The sequence below is a fragment of the Nothoprocta perdicaria genome, unplaced genomic scaffold, assembly GCF_003342845.1.
Source record: "Nothoprocta perdicaria isolate Ctin4 unplaced genomic scaffold, notPer1 scaffold_446, whole genome shotgun sequence".
Lineage (NCBI taxonomy): Eukaryota > Metazoa > Chordata > Aves > Tinamiformes > Tinamidae > Nothoprocta > Nothoprocta perdicaria.
This window is the reverse complement of record NW_020455695.1, coordinates 182,676-202,935: the sequence shown is the minus strand read 5'-3', so window position 1 is coordinate 202,935 and position 20,260 is coordinate 182,676. Positions and strand designations below refer to the sequence as shown.

At 41.4% G+C, this 20,260-nt stretch overlaps 1 protein-coding gene across 4 annotated transcripts; it reads right to left on the bottom strand.

Moving 5' to 3' along the window:
• Positions 1-256: 256 nt before the first annotated feature.
• On the bottom strand, positions 257-17,157 carry INTS10 (integrator complex subunit 10). 4 transcript variants are annotated; one of them, XM_026046496.1, is made up of 18 exons: positions 16,996-17,157; positions 16,144-16,211; positions 15,800-15,903; positions 15,045-15,184; positions 14,076-14,157; positions 13,332-13,472; positions 12,785-12,956; positions 12,393-12,562; positions 10,108-10,241; positions 9,530-9,686; positions 9,042-9,124; positions 8,072-8,224; positions 6,843-6,951; positions 6,374-6,453; positions 5,915-6,077; positions 5,076-5,169; positions 1,875-1,952; positions 257-619 (listed from the first exon to the last, which is right to left on the bottom strand). In XM_026046496.1, exons 1-18 carry the CDS (start codon positions 17,122-17,124, stop codon positions 463-465), a joined length of 2,214 nt encoding a protein of 737 aa, XP_025902281.1. In that variant the 5' UTR covers positions 17,125-17,157; the 3' UTR covers positions 257-462. The 4 variants fall into 4 exon arrangements, with proteins under 4 accessions (XP_025902281.1, XP_025902284.1, XP_025902285.1 ...); XM_026046498.1 differs by having other exon boundaries at positions 463-619; positions 9,530-9,683; XM_026046499.1 differs by lacking the exon at positions 1,875-1,952.
• Between the last annotated feature and the right edge of the window lie 3,103 nt (positions 17,158-20,260).

Below are 20,260 nucleotides of genomic sequence, written 5' to 3'. Positions count from 1 at the left end.
AGTTCAACATAAGGGAAAAAAATAGGAAGGTACAAATATGATAGTTCCCAGAAACTCAAGAAATTAATCACGCTGTGATTTCCAAACTAATAAAAAGCCTGAAAGACTCTACTCTGTTCTCTGTGTATAAAGTGTAAAAACTAATATATTAAGAAATACCCGTGCAGCTACAGCTACTTTAGCATAATGCCATGGGTAAAAATAAAAAAGAGGGGCCAATACTGAAGATTTCTTAAGGAAACCAATACTGAAGAATTCTTAAGGAAAGTTTTATTTATAAAGTTCCATCTTCCCCATTAGAAAAAGGAGCAGTGAGCAAACATCAAGGAGGGCCTGTGTCCCGCAGAACTTGCAACTAACAGGGAATCGGTGACAAGTGGCTTCCCGCAATGGAATTCCTGCTGTGGATTCCAGAGCCTTCCCCCTTGTGCCAAAGTGACAGTGTCCCGAGGTCCGGCCCCTTCAGGCCAGGGTCTGAAGCAGCAGTATTTTCTCGTTAATGCAGAAGCGGTGCAAAACCACCATGAGGTTCTCCCCACAGCGGGCGACCTGGCGCTCCATGGCCAGGCGGAAATCTTCTTTCACTCCTTTCGTGATGCCCCGGGTAACCGTATGATGCCTTAAGTCATGAAGGAAGAAGAGAGACAAGATGAAACCAGGGGTGATTGGTGCCTTATCGTATTTTGAAAGGTACTAGGTGCCATTTACCATGGGTCTACGGTCCATACCTGAATTTAGGTGGAGAGCCAAAGCGCATGCTACGCTATTTTTAAAAAACCTGCAGTACTTAAGAATTCCAGAAGCACCTGTGCTCTCAATCTCTGATTATAGCAGCTGTTGGAGGGGGAAAAAAAAAATGTTGCTGCTCTAGTTAACAGGAGCATCTCCTTCCTAAACCCTGGGAAGTGCCGCGGATGTTGCCCTGGTCAAGGCCAGTCTTTAAAAAAGTCCTTTGTCCCCAAATGCTGGTCTGCAGCACTCCAGACCTTCTGTGTTTTCCTTAGAACCATGTTTGGCAGTGCCAAAACAGAAAGCTTTACTCATACTAGTCCAGAATCGCATATATGAAGACTTTGTATCATCTGCCTGCAAGTCCTATTGAGGTATTCCAGGCTAAAAGGCATGCTCTGAAATGATATCCTACCATATCCAATGAATATTCCTAGAACCAAATAAAGGGAAAAGAGGGAAAAGTAAAAAATCTAAGATCAAGTCAAGTCCTGAGCCAAGGCTACCAAGGGAAGAGCCAGACTGGCCCCAGCAAGCACAGAGAAAGTGAGCAAATAAAAATAGAGCAGAGGAACCATTGCCAACGCAGAGATGCAAGAACCAAAAAGGGGCAAGTGCAGAAACTGCCCTTCGCCAAGGATCCCCCAGCTTCGCTTGCATCAGCTCATGCAGCATCTGAGGGGTCGGAGTTTAGGGGGAAACCCTGCAGGCTACAGCGCTTTCCAAGTTGCCCGGCAGGTTAAGACAACAAAAAATGCAATTCAGAACAAATTCTGTGAAGGAAAATAGCTACAAGTAGCTGCAGAGATTCATCACCTACAAAGAAAAGGGTTATCCCCTTATACCTGAGACCTTTTTCTCATATGTGATTGGATGGGGTTATCATTTGTTTGCGATTTCTACATTTTTGTTTCAATTCAACAGTGATTATTAAATTGAGAGAACACGGATACTGGCGACTTATGGAAAAAAAAAAAAGAAGAAATGTTATAATAATACAACATGGTTTGCCAGGCAATGTAGGCACAAATGGAAAAAAAGAAAAGAAAAAAAAAAGATTAAATAACGAAGAGCTGAAAATCATGGGCAGTAAAACATGTTGACAAAACACAGCACACTATGAGTGGGGTTTTTCCGCTTGGTACCTGTCAGCAGTCTGTATGCTGGGCTGTAGCACAGGCATGAATTCCTGCTGCAGTAACCCCAGGGGAGGGCTAGAAGTCCTTTAAAAAACAGCAAATAGCAGCATTCAAACACCCACACACCAACTTCCCCTGCGGTGCAAACCATCTCTCCAGCAGCAGGGACAAGAGAGCTTGGAGGAGGCCACGCAGCAACGGCACCAACTGAGCAGCTGAAGTCAGGCACGTGACGCTATTTGTCACCGGTTGCCTAAGTCTCCTGTGTTCCCCACGCTGAAACCACAAGCAAACAAGGTTGTTGGACGCTGCTCTGAGCAACTTCCTTCTGGCCAGAGGAATATTCAAGGGATATTCATTTATGACCAAGGCTGCTCCAGCACCAGAAGCCATCTCAGCTTAAAGGCAGTTTGGCCTCTCTCCATGAAGTTCTGTCCCCACCTCTGCGTTTCATCCATGGCACTGCACCGCACGTCACACTCACAGCCTAAAGCAAACCCCCCACAGCGGAGACTTTTGTTGCATACAGAATAGATCCGGTTTCCTAATTAGTGTCTAACCTAAATCAGGTCTAACTCTCGGGTGTTTCCGTTAGTATCTTTAATTTATTAATACTGATGGAAATCTATACTAAAAAAAAAAAAAAATCACATTAAAGAAGGAACCATTTGGCAGTACTGGAACACAACTAGATGCAACTGTCCTGAAATAAAACACTTACCAGAAAGAAAAAAATCAATTAAATGAGATAATCATTCAAGAGTTCTTGGCATGAGTGAGCTCAGTATTTCCAAAGTGGATGAAGGGGGAGAGAAAATAAAAAGCTTCAACAAGTTGTCAGTGGCACTAGGGTGTTGCAAGTTTACCAAAGGGAATCTGCACAACTATGGTCACAGGTAAAAATCACCCAAATGCACAGTCAGAACAGAAATGACCCTTTTAAGGTATTTTTTTTTCAGTTCAAACCAACGGAGATTTTCCTCATCTGTCCACAGGGGTGAGACAGAAACATGAGCAGAGAGAAAACTCATCCCTTTTTCACATCAAGTTTACCCAGCATAAATAACAGATAAAACAAAACCTATGGACACCCATGGACTTTCAAAGTTCCATAAGGGAACCCACACAAGATGTATATACATTTTACAGGACCTCAGGATTAGTCTGCAGGCCATCCAGACCTTACTTCAGCTTTTGAAATGCACACTGGAGTTTGCTTTCCCAGATCCAGGAAAAGAGATATAGTATGTATACATACATATTTATTTATATAGGTATATATATAAATATATATAAGTAGAATATGGGTTCCTGTAAATTTTAAGGTGCTGAGGGGAAAAAAAAAACTGATAGGAGAATACGGAATTTCCAGGTAAGTCATGAAACTAAAAGGTGTCCCCCGACATGTTTCCTGTCAGTTGAGATGCAGAGGGACTACATAAATTTATTTGGAGAAAAGATCGAGCAGGGGAGCCATTGCTCTCTTTGTGGGCTGCTCTGCAAAATTCCACAAGTCTTCACAGAAGGGAGCTCCAGAGATGTCCAACCCCGCTGCACAAGCAGGGTCCCCCAGAGCACAGGGCACGAGGTCGTGCCCAGGCAGATCTCCCGAGAAGGAGACTCCACAACTCCTCTGGGCAACTCGTTTCAGTGCCCTGTTCCCCTCACAGTCAAGAAATTTCTCCTCAAGTTAAGGCAGAACTTCCTGTACCTCAGTTGTGCCTGTTGCTCCTTGTCCTGCTTCTTGTTTGCACTTTTTCCAAAACCCCAGCTGGGGGAGGAATGAGCTAACCAGGGCTGTTGAGGTTAACACAGTTGGGTCATCTCCGATCCTCGTAACCGGCCCAGCTAAATAAATATCTGGGGTGCCAGGGAGTAGATGTCATCTAGTAGGGAACTACACCCTGAACCTCGCTCCGGTCTGCGCTCTGATGAAGTGATTTCTATCACATAAGGGTGCTGAAAGCAGCCCTGTGGGCTTAATAAGCACCAGAAAAAACCTTGTTTTTCCTCCCCAAACACTTCCATCATTCAGGAGCCCTAACACTGACCAAAAAAAGGTCACAGAGCAATTTCTCTTTTGCTAGCAATGTCGCTCACTACCTATCTCCCAGCTGGTGGAGTCAAAATACTAAGCAACAGCTGCCACAGAAATCAAAATAAAAATCAAAATAAAAGCTGTGACATCCTGAAATAGCACTAAACACTAGGCACTGCCAGCCCTGGTCTTCAGCACTATGTTTTCTAACTGGCTGATGCCTTTTCTTACCTTCTGTAAAGCAGGGGGGAATCTTACAAAAGAATAGCACTTGTCTTGACATCATTACATACTTCCCAGGCTGACGAAGTTTGTTATTTAATTTTGGGAAATCTATTTAGGAGTCCAAATGTGGACCCCGTCACCTATTCTTAGGCTCCCCTTTTGGAAAACTTAGGCTATTACTAGCGAGAAAAAGAAATCGTCAGAATGCACTGACCTTAACTGGGTCAGTTTGACAAATTTTTGCAAATCCATCTTAGAAAATACCAATGGCTCTAACAAACAACCATAATACTCCAAAACATGCTGCCTCCAAAACCCTTCAGCTGTTACTTGTTCAGTCCTGACTCAAAACTAAGAACACCCAGATATTTAATCCAAATTATTAATTTCCTCCAGCATCTTGTAATAAGCTAAGCAGAATAAGCTTGTTCAGTACATTGAAAGACATGACCTGCTGATTTCAGGCAATGAGGTGATTAGGGTTTTCTTGGGGTGTGATTTAATTTGTGCTTTACATGCAATTTTTTCCTCATTCAGCGCTCTTTCAACAAACAGCATTTTCCATTCAGCATTACTATTCAGAAAAACTATTTAAAAAAAAATCCACTCAAACCTCATTATTTAAAGAATTCCTACAGAGTGCAAGTTTCTGGTAGAAAGAGCAATACTCTAATCACTGTCATGTGAAACACTGCAAAACAAGTACAACATCTAAAAAAAGGCTCTGTAAGATTAGAGTTTAATTTCAAAGAACCCTGTAGAAGAGTCTACAGTTCAATGGGAGATGCAGAGGAAGAAACTCATGGCCTTGTTCAAACTTCTTAAACACACCCCATTAAATATAAATTCCTTAAAGACCTGACAAGCCTATTGTCAAGAGGACTACATGAATATGAAAACAATCAGAACATATTTTTTTTTTAAAGAAAATATTAAAATCTTACTTGATCAACATCGCTTGATTTGGCAACAATTCCAGATGAATTTTCCCTCCTTCCTGTGTTCTTAAATAAGCAAATTCCTCCAACATATCAATATCTGAAGAAAACGTTAAAGATTTCAATGGTGAAAAGCTGATAAACTTTCCCCCTTATTCTTCATATCTGAAACCACACTGCTGAAAGAACAAACTTACAGCTACTGAGATACTTTGAAGTGGTAAAGATCACTGCATGTATTCCTAACTCTCCTCCATTTCAAGAGGAATGGCTTTTCAAGCTATACATATGATATACGTCTCTGCCAGCTGCGTTCCACGTGTGCAAATCAAACTGAGGTAGAGCAAGTTCAGGTCATTAAGACTAGCTCTCTCCCACTTAATTCCCCTGGTCGTTTCTACTTTTAATTTAGTTGTCTCAGATGGCAGTTAGATGCCTTGCCTCAACTTGCATCAACTCCTTGAAGCAGGAGGTGATACTTCTTCACCATTTTGTTCCCCCCAGTTAACGACGGTGTAGAAACGCAACAGTCTTGTAGTGTAATGACTCTATTAAAACTTTAAAGACTGTCATCACTTCCGTTAACAGCACAAGTAATTGCCACTTCCCTGGATGGAAATGCAATGACAGAGTATTTAAGGGGGTGCCAGAACAAGAGGCACTGGGGATATTTACAGCCCAGCACACGGCCACCAGTAAGGAGAGGCCTGGATGCAAATGAAAGCAAAATGTAATTTAGAAAGAAGGGAGAAGTTATAGCAGCTGCTGAAACTACCTAATAGCTTTCACAGCACCCAGCACATACATTTGGATGTGAAAGCCAGTTGTCTTTGGAGAAAGGATACTTGTAACATAGTTGAAGAAATTCTCATACTGGAAGTTTCCTTGCTGGCAGATTTTGTTGATGGCTTTCAGGAACAGGTTTTCACCTCTCGGCCATTCATGCTGAAGCAAAACCACCACGTGGCCCAGTGCCATATCATCTCTGCTGTCTGTGAAAGCTCGGAGCTTTAGAGAAAACATGGACATTGAGAACATCAGGACAAGCACATTGCTTTTGCCAAAATACAGGATTAATCTCACCTACATCTGTGCAAATGTAAAACAAGCGTTTTAGGAAGATATCTCCTTCGGCCCTAACACTTAAAACGGGTTGGAAATTTCCATGCAAACTACCAAATTCTTTCCACTGGTTATCCAGGAAGTCTGCATATAGACAAACATATTTTGAGACTAATCCTATCCTCTCTGCCCAAAACTAAAAAAGAGGCATGAGAGAATACGCAGCCTTGACCACAGCTTACCTTGAAACAAGCTAGTAACAGATGAAGGCAATAGGGCATGATAGCTCGACTTGTACATGGCCAGAGCTTCAAATCAGACCCTGCAACACAGACGTTGAGAGATACAGTTCCTTAAGAGCATTGTGATTTTCAAAGTTTTCACGAAATTAGAATGGAGAGATACAAATTTGCAACTACTATCAGGTCCAAAGGAAAACTCTGAAGCTAAGTTGAAAGTGACTAAAAGTATAAAATTTACTTTTATTTTAAAAAGTTTTTCTTCTCCTTTTCTGTGGCAGGACTTTATCACCAATACACTTTAATGAGTACCAGCAGAAAAACATTTCACAAAATACAACATTTCACCCTTCTTTTTTACAGAAATATCCTCCCTATCAACAATACAAAAAGAGAATAATTAAACACTTTGTATAAATGCATGAAAGAAAACCAAGCTGCCACTGGATTTAGGATAGCGGCAACTCCATACCTTTCCTGAATTTAGACTTGACTTTAGGTTGCTCCTCTTGGACTTTACTTCCTTCTTGTATTGGAAGTAAAATATAGCACATGAGGTCAAGCACTTTTTCGCATGTTTGCTACAAAAGAAGAACACAAAGGGACAATGATTCTTAGACTACATTTACAGTTCTTAAAATTAAAAAGTATTAAGAATGATTAAAACTTGCAGAGACTGCAAAACAAAAATACAGTCACAAAATCCTCTGCTGGAACTTAAGTGGAATTATTAATGTGTAGTATGGTTTGGCTGGGCAAAAAGAAATAGCCGTGATATGGATTGCATTAAACTCTCTCTGGAAGCCCATACAAGCCATTTGAATTGTGAAAACGTGTGTATTTGCATTCTTCATTTGAATGATGTAAGATCAATAGAACTGCGGCAAAAAAAATATATTAAAGAATTATGTTTTCAAATTCTTATAAATTTTCAAAAGCTCGTGTTAAAGATGAAAAAGGAAAACAGGAATGGCATGATGGAATTGCTCTACTTTTTAATGCTAGATCCCAGAGACTGTAGGAGGTCTGAGGGGATATATAATCAGATTTCTAAGCAAGCTACAGAGGAAGGAAAGAAGACTAGTCCAATATCATGATTGTGGCATTAGATCCCTTCAGACCCAGCCTTTATTATTAGCTCTGTCTGACTTCAGACCACTATACAATTCTGTAACTGTAAAAACAAAGTATTTATTGCAAAGGGAAAAGCAAGTTCAGAGGTCAGGCCAGACAATATTCTTTTGGAGTCTCATACACCATCAGCTGATAGCTACATTTTTTTTGCAGATGATAACAGAAATTTGTTTTGTTTTGTATAAACTTTTCTTGCCTCTCCCACATGAGACCTACACACATTTTTTCCCCTAATTTTTGAAATGGAAACTGCATAGTTAAGCGATTCAAACCAAGATGGCACTTACAGACCACTTAAAAGATCAATAACTATGGAAGATTCTAACTAAACCCCCCAAATCACAACTAACAAGTAGACAGCATACAAGAGATACTAGTGAGAAGTCAAGTTAGATGTGGCAGCATGTGTATTTCTTCCTCCTGTGAAAGCAGGCAATTTTCTGCACAGCCTGATTTGTATCTGCCCCATACCCTATGGGACGAGGGCTAATAAGAAAATTCCAGAGAAGGTACAAGCAGGAAGGACAGTCAATGAGGGACTCCTTTTTTTTTGGATGTTGTACGTACCCTGTACTCCCCAAGGGCGAAGTGACACGTCGCTAGCTGGATTAGCGCTCTCTGATTTTCTAGAGAGCCTTGTCCTGTAATTGGCTGTGGCGGGTGGGAGCCCTGAAGAGCTGCCAAGTGATGTAGACTGCTAATGGCTTTTTTGTACTGTCCCTTTTAAAAGAAAGCACAAAAAGACTGCATTAGGTTCTTCCTATACAATGTATGCAATGCTGAAAGACAAAAATAAAATTCCCTTATAGAAATCTTTCAAAATAGAGGGTGCCCAAATAAAAACGTAACAGAAAACATTGCAGTGATGTGGCACGTATAGGAGTGTGGATCAATCCCTTGCAAGGCAGCAAGAAGACAAAAAAAAGGAACAGAATTCTGTTGGAAAATGAAAGTTTATAAAATTGCACTTACAATTGAGACAAATAATCATGGTCTTCTAAGTTAATCATTACTCTAGTTTGAAATAGCTTTTCTTAAGGTACCCCAAAAGGAAACACAGAAAAGAACCACCTTTGTTCTGTGGATGGTAGGTGGAACGAGTAGTCAGCCTCATTTCTGATTGTAATAATAATCATTTAGTTTAACTGAGTCATCTTAAAACTCGCTGCTGGAAAGTTCTTGTGACTGCTCTCCAGTAGATGCATTGATTGATAAATAAATTGTGCTTCTGGCCCTATGACTGACTGTATGTACTATTCAAAATGCCAACACGGTGGTCTTTTCCATATGCCAAAACTAGCAGTAGTCATCAACAACAACAACAAAACTATCTTAAGAGAAGTATTACAAGTAGGGTATCTAGCTTGTGGTAAGAACATATAATTCCATCCTCAAAAGGGTCACACTTTAAAGGATAAAAATCAGTAGACACTTACAGCAGAAGAAAATGACTAATCATGACAGCTTTCACTGGAAGAAAGAACAGTGAAATGGCATCAATTTACTGTGCTTTTTTTTTTTTCCCCTATATTTTTACCTGGTAGATGATCATGTCTGTGAGAAAGATTCTCAACCAAAGCCAAGTATCCGTTTTCCATGACAAACAAATTCTGGTGAACTCTTAAGTCGGCAGAAAGCGGAGAGGAAAGAGAAGAGAAAAATGAAGCATTTCAGAACTTCTGACTAAGAATGTATTTTTCATTTTTATAGAATTTACATTAAAGAATGAAATGTCAGTCGCCTACTATTATCAGCACCACTACTAACCAATTGCTCCTTCTGAAAAAACTGTTCCCAAAAAAAGTGTGAGTAAACAAGCAGAGACACATGAAGAGGGCAGCAAAATTCAGAAGCAAAATCCAGTGTAACAAGTAACACTTCCTTTTGAAACTTCAATCGGTGATACTTGGGACCCAATGCATTTTAAGGATTCTCAATGATCAGAATTCAAATTAACAGTACTAAAATTATTTTTAACTTACAACAACGAAGTGTAAAAGCAACTCTTCCTGCAGTTATCCTTACCTTTGTCGAGTGATTCCAGAGAATAGAGCAGCTCCCAGCTCTCTCTTGCCAGTTTAAAGCTCTCTAGTACTTCAATAGAGTTTGCAAGATCTGCCTTATTCACTGTAATATGGCGACTTCGGCCTTTCCCAGAAGGATCCTCATCATCTGAGCTCTGCTTAAGAGTAATCATAAAAAAAAAAAAAAAGAGTTCACTTCTAATTTACACTTATTTCAAAGGCTTTTACTTACTTTTAAAGTAACAGAAGTTTCATTTAACACATGAAAACAGTTGTGTGCTAGAGACTGAAACTTCCTAGTGCTACTGCCATTAAATGGCTTTTCCTTATTTCACCTAGCTTGTTCTAATGTTAGCACCTCCTTTACTGCTATGGAGAAATCCAGAGGTCTAGTACGATAAGCAGCACCACAAAAGAGGCCATTCAAAATGCAGGTGTCATAACCAGCGATTTCCAGGGCATCACTAAAAACCATGTCTAGTCCTTCTGCACCAAAGTCCTCCTGCGCCAAAACCACTGTTCTCCAAATTCTAGAAACAAGACGTTCTTGGTAAGAAGGAAATAGTCTGGAAAAGTTACCATTGTTTTCTCCCTTCCTTCTGCAAGTTTCCTCTTTTTGTGTATGTGTTTGTTACGATCAATATCTGTATCGCCGTAGATGTTGGTCACATCTTCGAGAAGAATCAGTGGGGCTTGGTTTGGGGCATTTTGACCTGGTTTTGAAGAGAAATAAATACAACGTTGTTCTAAACTGCGCAGGAAGGTTTCATGGCCTACTTCAAGCTGGCTTTGCTTCCTCCAAGATTAAAATGCTAGAGAATACAATTGGAAATTAAATTACTTTGCAAAAGCTTAAGCTATGTTGGTGAAGTGATGCATTTCTTAAAGTAGCCTTTATGGTAAAGATCACTATTTACCAAACACAAGAGTTTCCCTGACATTTGTAGAATTTATTTATCCTCTTATAAAGGAGCCAAGAGATATATGTTCAAGCAGCACGTTTTCTCTCATTAAACCTTTCTATTATAAGTTATTATTAAATTTCACTAGCTATAAAATGGAACTACACTCCTTAATCTCAAATAAAATTATCATGCGTTCAATTCTGAGAAAGCCTTTCCCCAAAACATTTTATACTTTAACATGCAGTCAAATATCATAGATATCAGAGTCCAAAGAGAAAATTGAGGGAAAGGGGGAATCCATTAATCTCTTTTCCCATTTTAACACCTGTGATATACAAGGAGTGCAGATGAGTATTTTCATGGGTATTTGTTCTGCTTGTGTTTGCAGAAGGACACAAGCCTAAGGCCTCTCTCAAAACCACTAAGAACTTAACTTGGAATCTTGGTATAAGAAGAATCTATTTTGTATCTTGGCATAAGAGAATCTCTATTAAGCTTTTCTACTCAAAAAAGTTGTTCTAGGAGGCCACTACAACAGCAGCCAACACTACAAGGAGCAGCCTAACAAGAAATGGTGTCATGTCCATTGACTATGTTCAGCCCAGATCCTCCTGTTTAAATGTCCTCTACCCAAAGGCTGCAACACACTGTAAATCCCTTCTCTTGCATCACTGTGTATTCCACTGTGTTCCAGCAGAACCCATCTGAACTTAAAATGGGGCCAAGTGATAATGTAGAAAATAGCACCCATGAGAAACCATGAGAAATGAAAGTGCCACAGCTCTTCCAGTAAGATCTGAAGAGCTGCATGCTACAACACTGAAGTCAGAAGTGTGTTTTCCTTTACATGTACTGCTTTAAATGAATGCCAATTAAGCAAGTGCTTTGCTTTCTAGACACTTATTCAAAAACCTCCTATCCTGAATCAAATCAAGACAAACCAAGCCTTTACTTGCACTGCAAACTCTTTTTTACATTAATGAAGGCTATACACAGCCATATAAAAAGATGTTGTGTCTTTGGCCTAACCATGCTCTAGAAGCTAAGCTTGCAGTTCTTTCAACTGACTTCTAGCACACAGCACTAAAAATAAGCCCCCAAAGCAGCAAATCAAAGAGCGACTCCCGCCAATCCTGCAGGCAGCCCAAAAGAAGTCTGAATTGCCTCATTCATTTCTCGGGTCTCCAACAAGGCAGAATGAATTATGTAAGCGGAGTGCATTGATTTTTTTCTCTCAAGAGGTTCCTTGCAAGTCTGTGCATGTGACAAAAACAAAACAAAACAAAAACCCACACAGAAAAGGGCTCAGAGCTGCTGAACTGAGAAAGAGATTTTATTTCTCTCCCACTGTATTTCCTGCTTCAAATACATAGACTCTGCTCCTTACTTTTACAGAGAGGAGAGGGAAAAGCCCTGAAGACATAAAAGACATGAAAGGCACTGAATACCACTGAGCTTTAATGCCAACATAGAAATTATTACAATATATCTTGAAAATATAGAGGGCCTCACTCTATAGTTATAAAAGTTTTGTGGACTTCTATTATGGCACAGATTTTACAACTATTTTAGCTCTTTCCTCTGCCTGACAGGTTTAGATCCTGTGTGACTGCATCCTAGTTAGTTAGGGAACTACCTCGGCTGAGGTCGCTATTGTTTTTGGATGTCACTTCTTAGGGCTCCCTCCCTCACACCTCTACTCTTAAGCTTTATATCTGATATATCTTACCTCCTTTCTGTGGTAAAGCAAGAATGTAGCATGGAAAATGTCAGCTGCAGGGGACCAAAACTGTAAGAATAATGTTACAAATGATGGTGAGGGTATCCTCCATTGGGAGGATATTAGAGAGGCCTCCCATCACCTTCAACGATGAGCTTCAAGATTAATGAGAAAAGAGATTTCAGATGTTAATGAAATTGTAAGAAGTTTTTTAAAAAGTTGAAGTATTAGAAACTAACCCTGGAAGAGAGACGGCTGGATGTTGCTGACATACTGGAATGCGTTTTTAAAGAAGACCAACATCGTGGAATACACTACTTGATTCTTGTATTTAGCATGTGCATCACTATCAAAGTTGCTGATGTATCTGCAGAGGTCTTTCATTCTGTGCAAAATATCACCAAAATTTCTGAGGAAGAGAGAAAGAATATAAGTTAATTACAAATCCATCACAAGGAGTAAAAAATTGAAGGAAAGGATGCATAGTGGATATGAAAACACTAATGTTTTGGTTTGGGAAATCTCCCTGATAGTACACATAATGTCATCATGACAACATCTTTCTTAAGCCCACCTCACTGAAGAATTAAGCCAAATCATCCTGGAGAAGCAGTATTTATGCATTTCTCACCTTCTTCCTTTATCCATTTGCCATTCACATCTCATTCCCACCACAGACAGTATTTTAAATAGCCTCTCCCAAGGATCTGTAATCTGGGATGATTTCTCTGTGAGACCATCTATTATATATTTCTGAGAGCTACGTTTGCTTGGAGACATAATATCAGTGGAATCTTGTGAACCTGGGAAAACAAGCATGTTTCTCACTTTATACAGAAATCACACCAACAGATTTAATTTCAAGAAGGAAAAATGTAAATTCAGTTTTATGAGTAACTACCTATTACTGACAAGGCTGACAAAGATCATAGGCACTCCTCCCTCCTCTTACAAGAGCTGGCAAGGCTGAAATAAGGAAATTCGGACATTTTGTCCTCATTTTTAGTACATATATTATGAGAAACAACTAGTTAAATGATAGCAATGTATTTTGGTATCTGAGACATAAGAAACATCAAATACTATTATTAATCCTGTTCTCCAGCAGACAGTATTCTCCATTTATACTAGGCCCTTCAATAATACTGAAATATACTTTTAGAAAAGGCTAATCTTACCTTGATACTGGCTTTCAGTCTGTGTAGATCGAGTTACATAGTTAATATAAAACTCTGCTGCTTTATTCAGATATTTATATAGCAAGCTGGCAGGAAGCCGAACATCAGGGTTGTTGATTATGAGAGGAAGAACATCACAAACTAAAACATATTTATTTAGGGAAAAGAAAAAAAAAGTCTTAGGTTTGTTTTGCTTTCAATGATACTTGTTCTAAACTTTTCAATCAGCAACACGAGCCTCTGCCTCTGGCTGACTATATACTACACAGGATCACAAAGCATAATTTGGCTTTACAGTGGTTCATAGGGTCAAGCTGGACTAACTCAGCCTGAACGTGGTCTGAATAATGTGGTTTCCTTATCAACACATCCTGAAAACTAAACTATATTTCGTTGGTGAAACTATAGTTTACTAAACTATATTTCGTTGGTGAAATACAATCGCAGTTAAAATGTTTTCAAAATAAATGAGAAAGTGCCCTTATTGTTCTACAAATCTAATTCTGGTTGCCACAGCAGTAAATAATTGTTGTAAACTGCTGTAGAATATTAAGAAATTTAACAGATGGAGGTACAGAAAAACTGTAATTTACAGTCGAATTGGCAAGATGGAAATCAAATGAAAGATTTTGCTTCAAAGTTACAGCAAAAACTGGTTGACTTCAACAACCACTATCTTAACAGAATACTAAGTTTATTAAATTATACAGTAAAATAAGCACATCGATCTTTATTTTTGCTTACCAAATAATTTTCTAAAACAATTCACTGGGGATTCTTGGTCTTCAATACTTTCAGCTTCTAATAAGGTTTCTCCAAGACCTACCTGTATAAGCAGAGGTGGGAAAAAACAAAAAAAAAGAACACTGAATTTTAGAAACTCTTTAAAATATGTGATGCAATGATGCTAGGCTGATTCAGCAATGATGCTGAAACATTCAGTGGATACATCCGTAGCCTAACTATAAAGCAACTCCCTAATATGTTAATCTCCATTTAGTTAAATTGTCTCTATTAAGTAATTGTTGAAAGCAAAACCAAGTGACAGCAAAACCAGGAGATAACAAAACTGTGTATGTGCCTATATGTCAAGCAAAGGTATGGCCAGATCGGTGGCAGAGATGGAATTATCAGCGCTTGAAAAGCTACTGCTTGTCAGCTAAACAGTGGAAACAGACCCTGTACTCCTTGCCTGATGCAAAAATGACAACTGATTTAGCTAACTTGTTCTGGGGTTAACATGTTTTACTTGCTGTCCACAATAACCCAAAGACTGTAGGTCGTCATGTACAGCGCTCGAGCAGCAATTCAGGAAGGCAGAGCAAGCAAACGGCTTGTCACAGGCTGGTCATGACCTCAAAGCACTGTTCCCAGAATGAAAGCTTACTGCGAAAAGCTGAAGCAATATTACTTTGTAGGCTATAGAATTCCTCTATATTCTTGTTTTGTGCTTTTCTGCCTTTTCTTTTTTTTAACATGGAAACTTCTTTGCCTTTACAAAGCAAAAGTTTGCTTTATTTACTCGCATTTCATGCACATAGAATTCTTTAGTGTTGCTAAGCCTCAAGGTATTGCCACATGAACTGTCAGACTCAATTAAACACAAATAAAAACCAATCTCCCTCCCTAGACATGACAAAAGCTATTTCGATAATATATCAAGAAGCAGAATGACGATGCTGTGCATAGTTAAATGGGTAATTTTTCTCTTACCCCGTGTTGTACGACAGTCTCCGGAAAGCGCCGCAGAAGGAGCAGGAGCATTTCTGCCCTTTCTAGTGTGTTAAAACACTGCTCTGTGGCCTTTAGTAACATTTCGCACTGGACTCGACCAGGAAGGGTCTCAAATAATCCTTAAAAACAGAATTGTTCAACTTAGTAAGTTTCACTTGCAAAGATGGTAGACAAAAGGATAAAAATGCAGTCAGCATCACCATCCCAGCCAGTGAAAAAAAAGTCCTTGTGTCTTTCTTCAATGAATGTAAGACTCTCTCTCAAAAAAAAAAAAAAAAAAAAAAAAAGGTGATTCTCTCAGCAAAGCCCACATGAATATGTATCTATTCATTTTGTGTATAGAAAATGACTTAAAAAAGCAAATGTGATTGAGTGGAATACTGAATCATAACCCTTAAATACTGAACATCTTATGATGCCTGTGGTGATTTATTAAAAAAAATAATAATTACATCCCTCCCTTTTAAAATTAACACTTTATATATATGAAGTGTCTTCTTCATTTTAAATTTTCAATGAGACATTGAAAAGAAATCAACATACTGGTACTCTAATTTGTACATATTCTCTCTGAAAAAATAAGTAATAAAAATGCAGAAATGTTTCTTCAACTAGAATAGCTTGCATATGAAGAGTTGTACACTGCTGCTCCTTACAGCTCCTCCGGCACATCTTCAAAAAATGTTTATTTGCAACACTAGATAACCAGAGGACTCACCAAATAGGATCCTTACCTCTTAAAAACTGTGTCTGCTTATCCTGGGAGTCATTCCTTAATGCCGATGTAATGACGCTGATCTCTCGCCACACTGCAGGTTGGTCTGGAAAATTCACAAACCTGCAATACAGTTTGGGGCAAGAAACATGCTGTAACCTCAAAGTAGTTTCCTAACAGAAAGCTTCCTACAAAAGGATTTACCTGGACAAATAGCAAATGACATTTTGCCTTTTTCTAAGGCTTTATTTCCTGCTTAGCTTATCTATGCAGATTTCTAAGAACACTAGCGTTGTATTTTTTGGAAACTCTCGTATTTATTATTTTGGCTGTGATACGAGGCAGTGCAGCCACTTTACTTACATGTCATAAAGCAGCCTACCCGCCGACGCCGTCCGTTCGGCGTTCCTCTCGATGGTGTACATCTCATACTGCAAGGTGGGAGAAGAGCTCGTGAGCTTTTACGCATTTGTGTACACATTTACGAGCACATTTATGAAGCAAATCAGGTGTTTGGCTCTAAAGGCTCATCCCTAACATGCCTGTTGTTAGGCCCATGTCTGAGAAAAAGAAAGGGAGGGGAAAGGATGCCAACATCTCCTGCAGAAAGTAACAGCAGAATTTGGACTATTTAGCTATCTGCAAAGTTTATAAATAGCTTCCGTATGCTAATACAAGTATTCTAGTATTAACACATTGAGGGTTTTTTTTTTTTTTTTTTGCACAAATAAAAAGACCAGTAAGAACTCGATAAACTTGTTTGTGGACGAAAACAGAGTAGAATCCCACAGTGCTACAAAGCCACAGTACTTTAAAACTGTTAGAACGACTTTTAGCAAGAGCAAATGCAAACATTGCCTCGTGTTTCCTTCACACAATAAGGACGAAGGATCCCTCCGCCCTCTCACTTCATTCATGAGAGCTTTGTGGGAGAAGCGTTCCGTTTAGTGCAATGAAGGGCAAGGAACGGGCCCGTTTTCGCAAACATTTTATTCTTCGCTAGAGGGGAAACGCCGCCGCCTCAGCGTGGCCGTTAACGGACAACGAACGGCCGCGGCGGGACGCCCAGTAACCACGGCAACAGTGGGACCCGCCCCCTCCGGCGCCCCATTGGCGGGCGCTGCCGTCACTCAGGCGGCCGGCGCCCCAAGGCCATGTGGGGCGCGCGACGCCCGCAGCCCGGGCCGGGGCGGCGGCGGTGGCGGCGCCGCTCACCTGGATGTTGAAGTCGGCGGGGTAGAGGCTCCGCGCCGTGATGAGCCAGGCTTTGGCCGCCCATAGGTCCCCCGGCACCAGCTCGCGGGCCCGCTTCACCAGGAACTCGCAGTCCCCTTGCGCCGACATGTTGCAGGCGGGCGGGCGGCGCGCATGCGCTCTGCCGCCGCGGGCCCTCGCTCCGGCGCCGCCGCCGAGGCGGAGGGCGGTGCGCGGCGCCGCCATTTTGGGGGCGGGTGGCGGCGGCGGTAGTGACCGTTGGGGCCGTGCGCGCGCGCGGGCGGGGGTTGGGGAAGCAGCCGTTGTGGAACGGGGGCTTGGGGGCGTTGGGGCAATAATGTCGAGTCCGGGAGCCTGCCCACCGAATGGAATGTGTACGGGGAGACGGGGCTGAGGTAGGGGGACCTGTCTCCCTTGCTTGGCACCTCCTGTGCTAGGGGACTAGGGGACTGTGGCCACGTCAGGCTCAGGAACCCTTTTCCTCTCTCTTCAGTGTCGTGGATCCACCAGGGCTTATAGACACCTGAGCTACAGTTGCAGGTTTTGCTGTTCATCAGTGCTCCCCTGTAGTGGGCAGTGCTGCACAGCAGAGCACCCTTTGGAAAACCCAAAGCAGAACTGCCACAGGCGGAGTTTGTGCTGCCCGTGAAGTTTTACAGTACCCAAGTGACAAGCAGCAGATGGCAAGGAGGAGCAGGGCCTTTCCCACATTCACCTACCTTTCACAACCTGGAGGTTAACATTTCCTTATAATAGGGACCTTAATTCAGTTGTCTGGATGCTTTTTGAATACAAGTGATTACAAGCCCAACTCTTTACTGCTTCTGTTCTTTACCCAGGATGATAATTTCCCCATCTTCTTCTTTGTTGTTGTTGTACAAGGCACACTGCAGACTTTGGACTTGGGAACTTCCATTGATTAAATGCACTATCTAGGAGATAGTTCATCTGTTTAACAAACAATTGTAATAGACTTTTGCTCTCTGATGGAGATAAGTCATAAAGGACAAAATCTGTTTTGCTCTTGCGTTTGGTGTCATATACTTTGCCGCCTTCTTTCTTCATTATCACATAAGGCCAGAAAATGCTGATCGTTGTTCCGGACAGTGTGTTCTTATTGGCAGAGCTGCAGCAGATTTTTAGCCCAGAGGCACCGCAGAGTCCTTGGCCTGATTTCTGGGATGGAGATTGAAATATCAAGGCCTTGCCCGTTTTCTTATCTCTCTTTTCATGCACCAGTCACGTGCAGTCTGAAGGAACACGAAGTAGAAGATTAACTCGCCATTCAGAAGAGTGATAAAAGCCACATCAGAAGAGCTGGTGTCCCTCACACAACAGACTCAACCTTCTCTAGGCTAAATAGCTCCTCTCAGCCTTTGGACATAGGAGAGCTGTTCCCATCCCTTAATCATCTTTATAGCCATACGTTGTAAAGCATCTTTTCCTCAATCAACAGCTGCTTGGTTGTTCACTCAGCCCTCCAGGGAAAGGGGAGAGAGGCGTCATATAAATAGTGTAATTTACGCCAGGCAAGAAGTCTGAAGGGGACATTGTTCAGACTTGAGAAGTAGGAGCCACCTGAAGAGGGCTCAAGCTTGGAAGAAGAGTAGAGTTAATGGGGACTTTGGGTGTCATTCTCCACCTTCTAATATTCTAGAGGGTGAGATGTGGAAGGCATGAATCCTGGTGGTGTCCTATGGGCAGGGCTTTGGAGAAGAGATTGGATGCTGAGCTAGCTGTGCAGCAAGGTCCGAGGTGTCAAAAACTAGCGGTCAAACCTCATGTGGTGGTTTTTGATCCAGTTAGATGCCTTTGGGCTCTTTGAGGAGCAATTTCTACAGCTGTCTGAGCTGTGTGAGACTGAGAATTTGAGGCTGAGACCAAGGGGCTTGCAGCTGAGAGGCATCTGAGTGGCAGGGCAGGAGGAAGAACCAAGGAGATTGGTAGTCCAAGTACAGAACTGCACTGGGCCGTATATGTCCAAATGTACAGACATTTGGGATCCGACACATATCCCTCTCCATAGACGAGTATCTTGTTTATTGGTGGCAATGTCACAAGTGTGCATTTTTCAGCAGATGTAGTGCCTTCTCGTGAAGCAACACAATGGAGATCTACCTCTAGGCTTGCCTGTAATATTTAAGTCAAAAATCCTGCTTCAAAATACTGAAAATCTTCTGGCCCCATCTTAACAGACTCCTCTAAGATACTTGTGCACATTGGTAAGATCCCTTTTCAGCCTTCTCTAGGTTTAGGCAGGTCCTTTCAGCCTTTCATCATGTGAGAGAGTCCCCTAATCATCTTTATAGCCCTACCCTGGACTCACTCCAGGAGTCTGTGTCTCTCAAATCCATTTCATTTCTGCAATAGCCTAAAGCAGCTGCTATTAACTGGCCTGATTTTCGTGAGAGTATTAAACAATTTATGTTGAAAGGGATCTCAAGAGATCTCCGGGTCCAACCACTTACTCAAAGCTTCCAGAACTACAAATAATGATGCTTTTACGGGCCTAACAAACCCCCCAGCCCTCCACAGCAGAGAACAAGCGTTCGGTTTCCCTCAGGCTGCAATTTCGTAGTGCTGAGCGGTGGCAGATTTGTAATGGGAAACATTTAACTAGTCGTACAGGCAGATATTGCTCTTAGGAGGAGTGTTAGGCTGCTTTCCTAGCCCTTAGCTCTGGGAAACTGCACTGAGTTGTAGTTCTCCTGCACGCCCAGCATAAACAGCGTTATTAATCACCGTAATCTCATTTGGCCGAGGTTACATTTATGTGACTGCAGCGGCACTGCGGCTGAAGCGCCCAGGTGCCATGAGAGCATAAGCACTGTGTTGATTACAGCTCTGCTTGCTGCACGCAGGGGAGCTTGGATGGAGTGCATGGGCTTCAAAGCCTGGAAAAGACCATCTTTAACTTGTAAACTAGGTGAACTTTACCCAGAAATTTATCGTGCCCCTTACAAGGCAAAAGGGGGAGTTGTTTTCAAAGGGAATTCAGGCATTTGTGACCTCTTACTCGACCAAGCTGCCTTTTCTTGCTTTTATTGCTGAGTGAAGCTCAAAATGCAGTTCAACTGGCCGGACAGAGGCACCTAGATGCGAGCAGGTTGAACTGTGCTCTGAATGCCTTTGCTTAGATGCCTGTTGCTTGTAAGAGGGATGCAGGGTCATTTCCTGGGATGCGGAGAGCTGTATAGCAATTCCCCATATTTGGTGATGAATGTGGATTTATTCCCTCCAAACCAGGCTGCTCAATTTCCTCGCT

Excerpts from the sequence above, each read along its gene's own strand:
- INTS10 (XM_026046496.1), bottom strand. The coding sequence starts at position 17,124 with ATGTCGGCGCAAGGGGACTGCGAGTTCCTGGTGAAGCGGGCCCGCGAG. Across the intron at positions 12,957-13,331 it reads GACTGAAAGCCAGTATCAAG|GTTCACAAGATTCCACTGAT; the intron begins GTAAGATTAGCC and ends TTGTTTTCCCAG. Across the intron at positions 5,170-5,914 it reads TTTCTTCAACTATGTTACAA|ATATTGATATGTTGGAGGAA; the intron begins GTATCCTTTCTC and ends CGTTTTCTTCAG.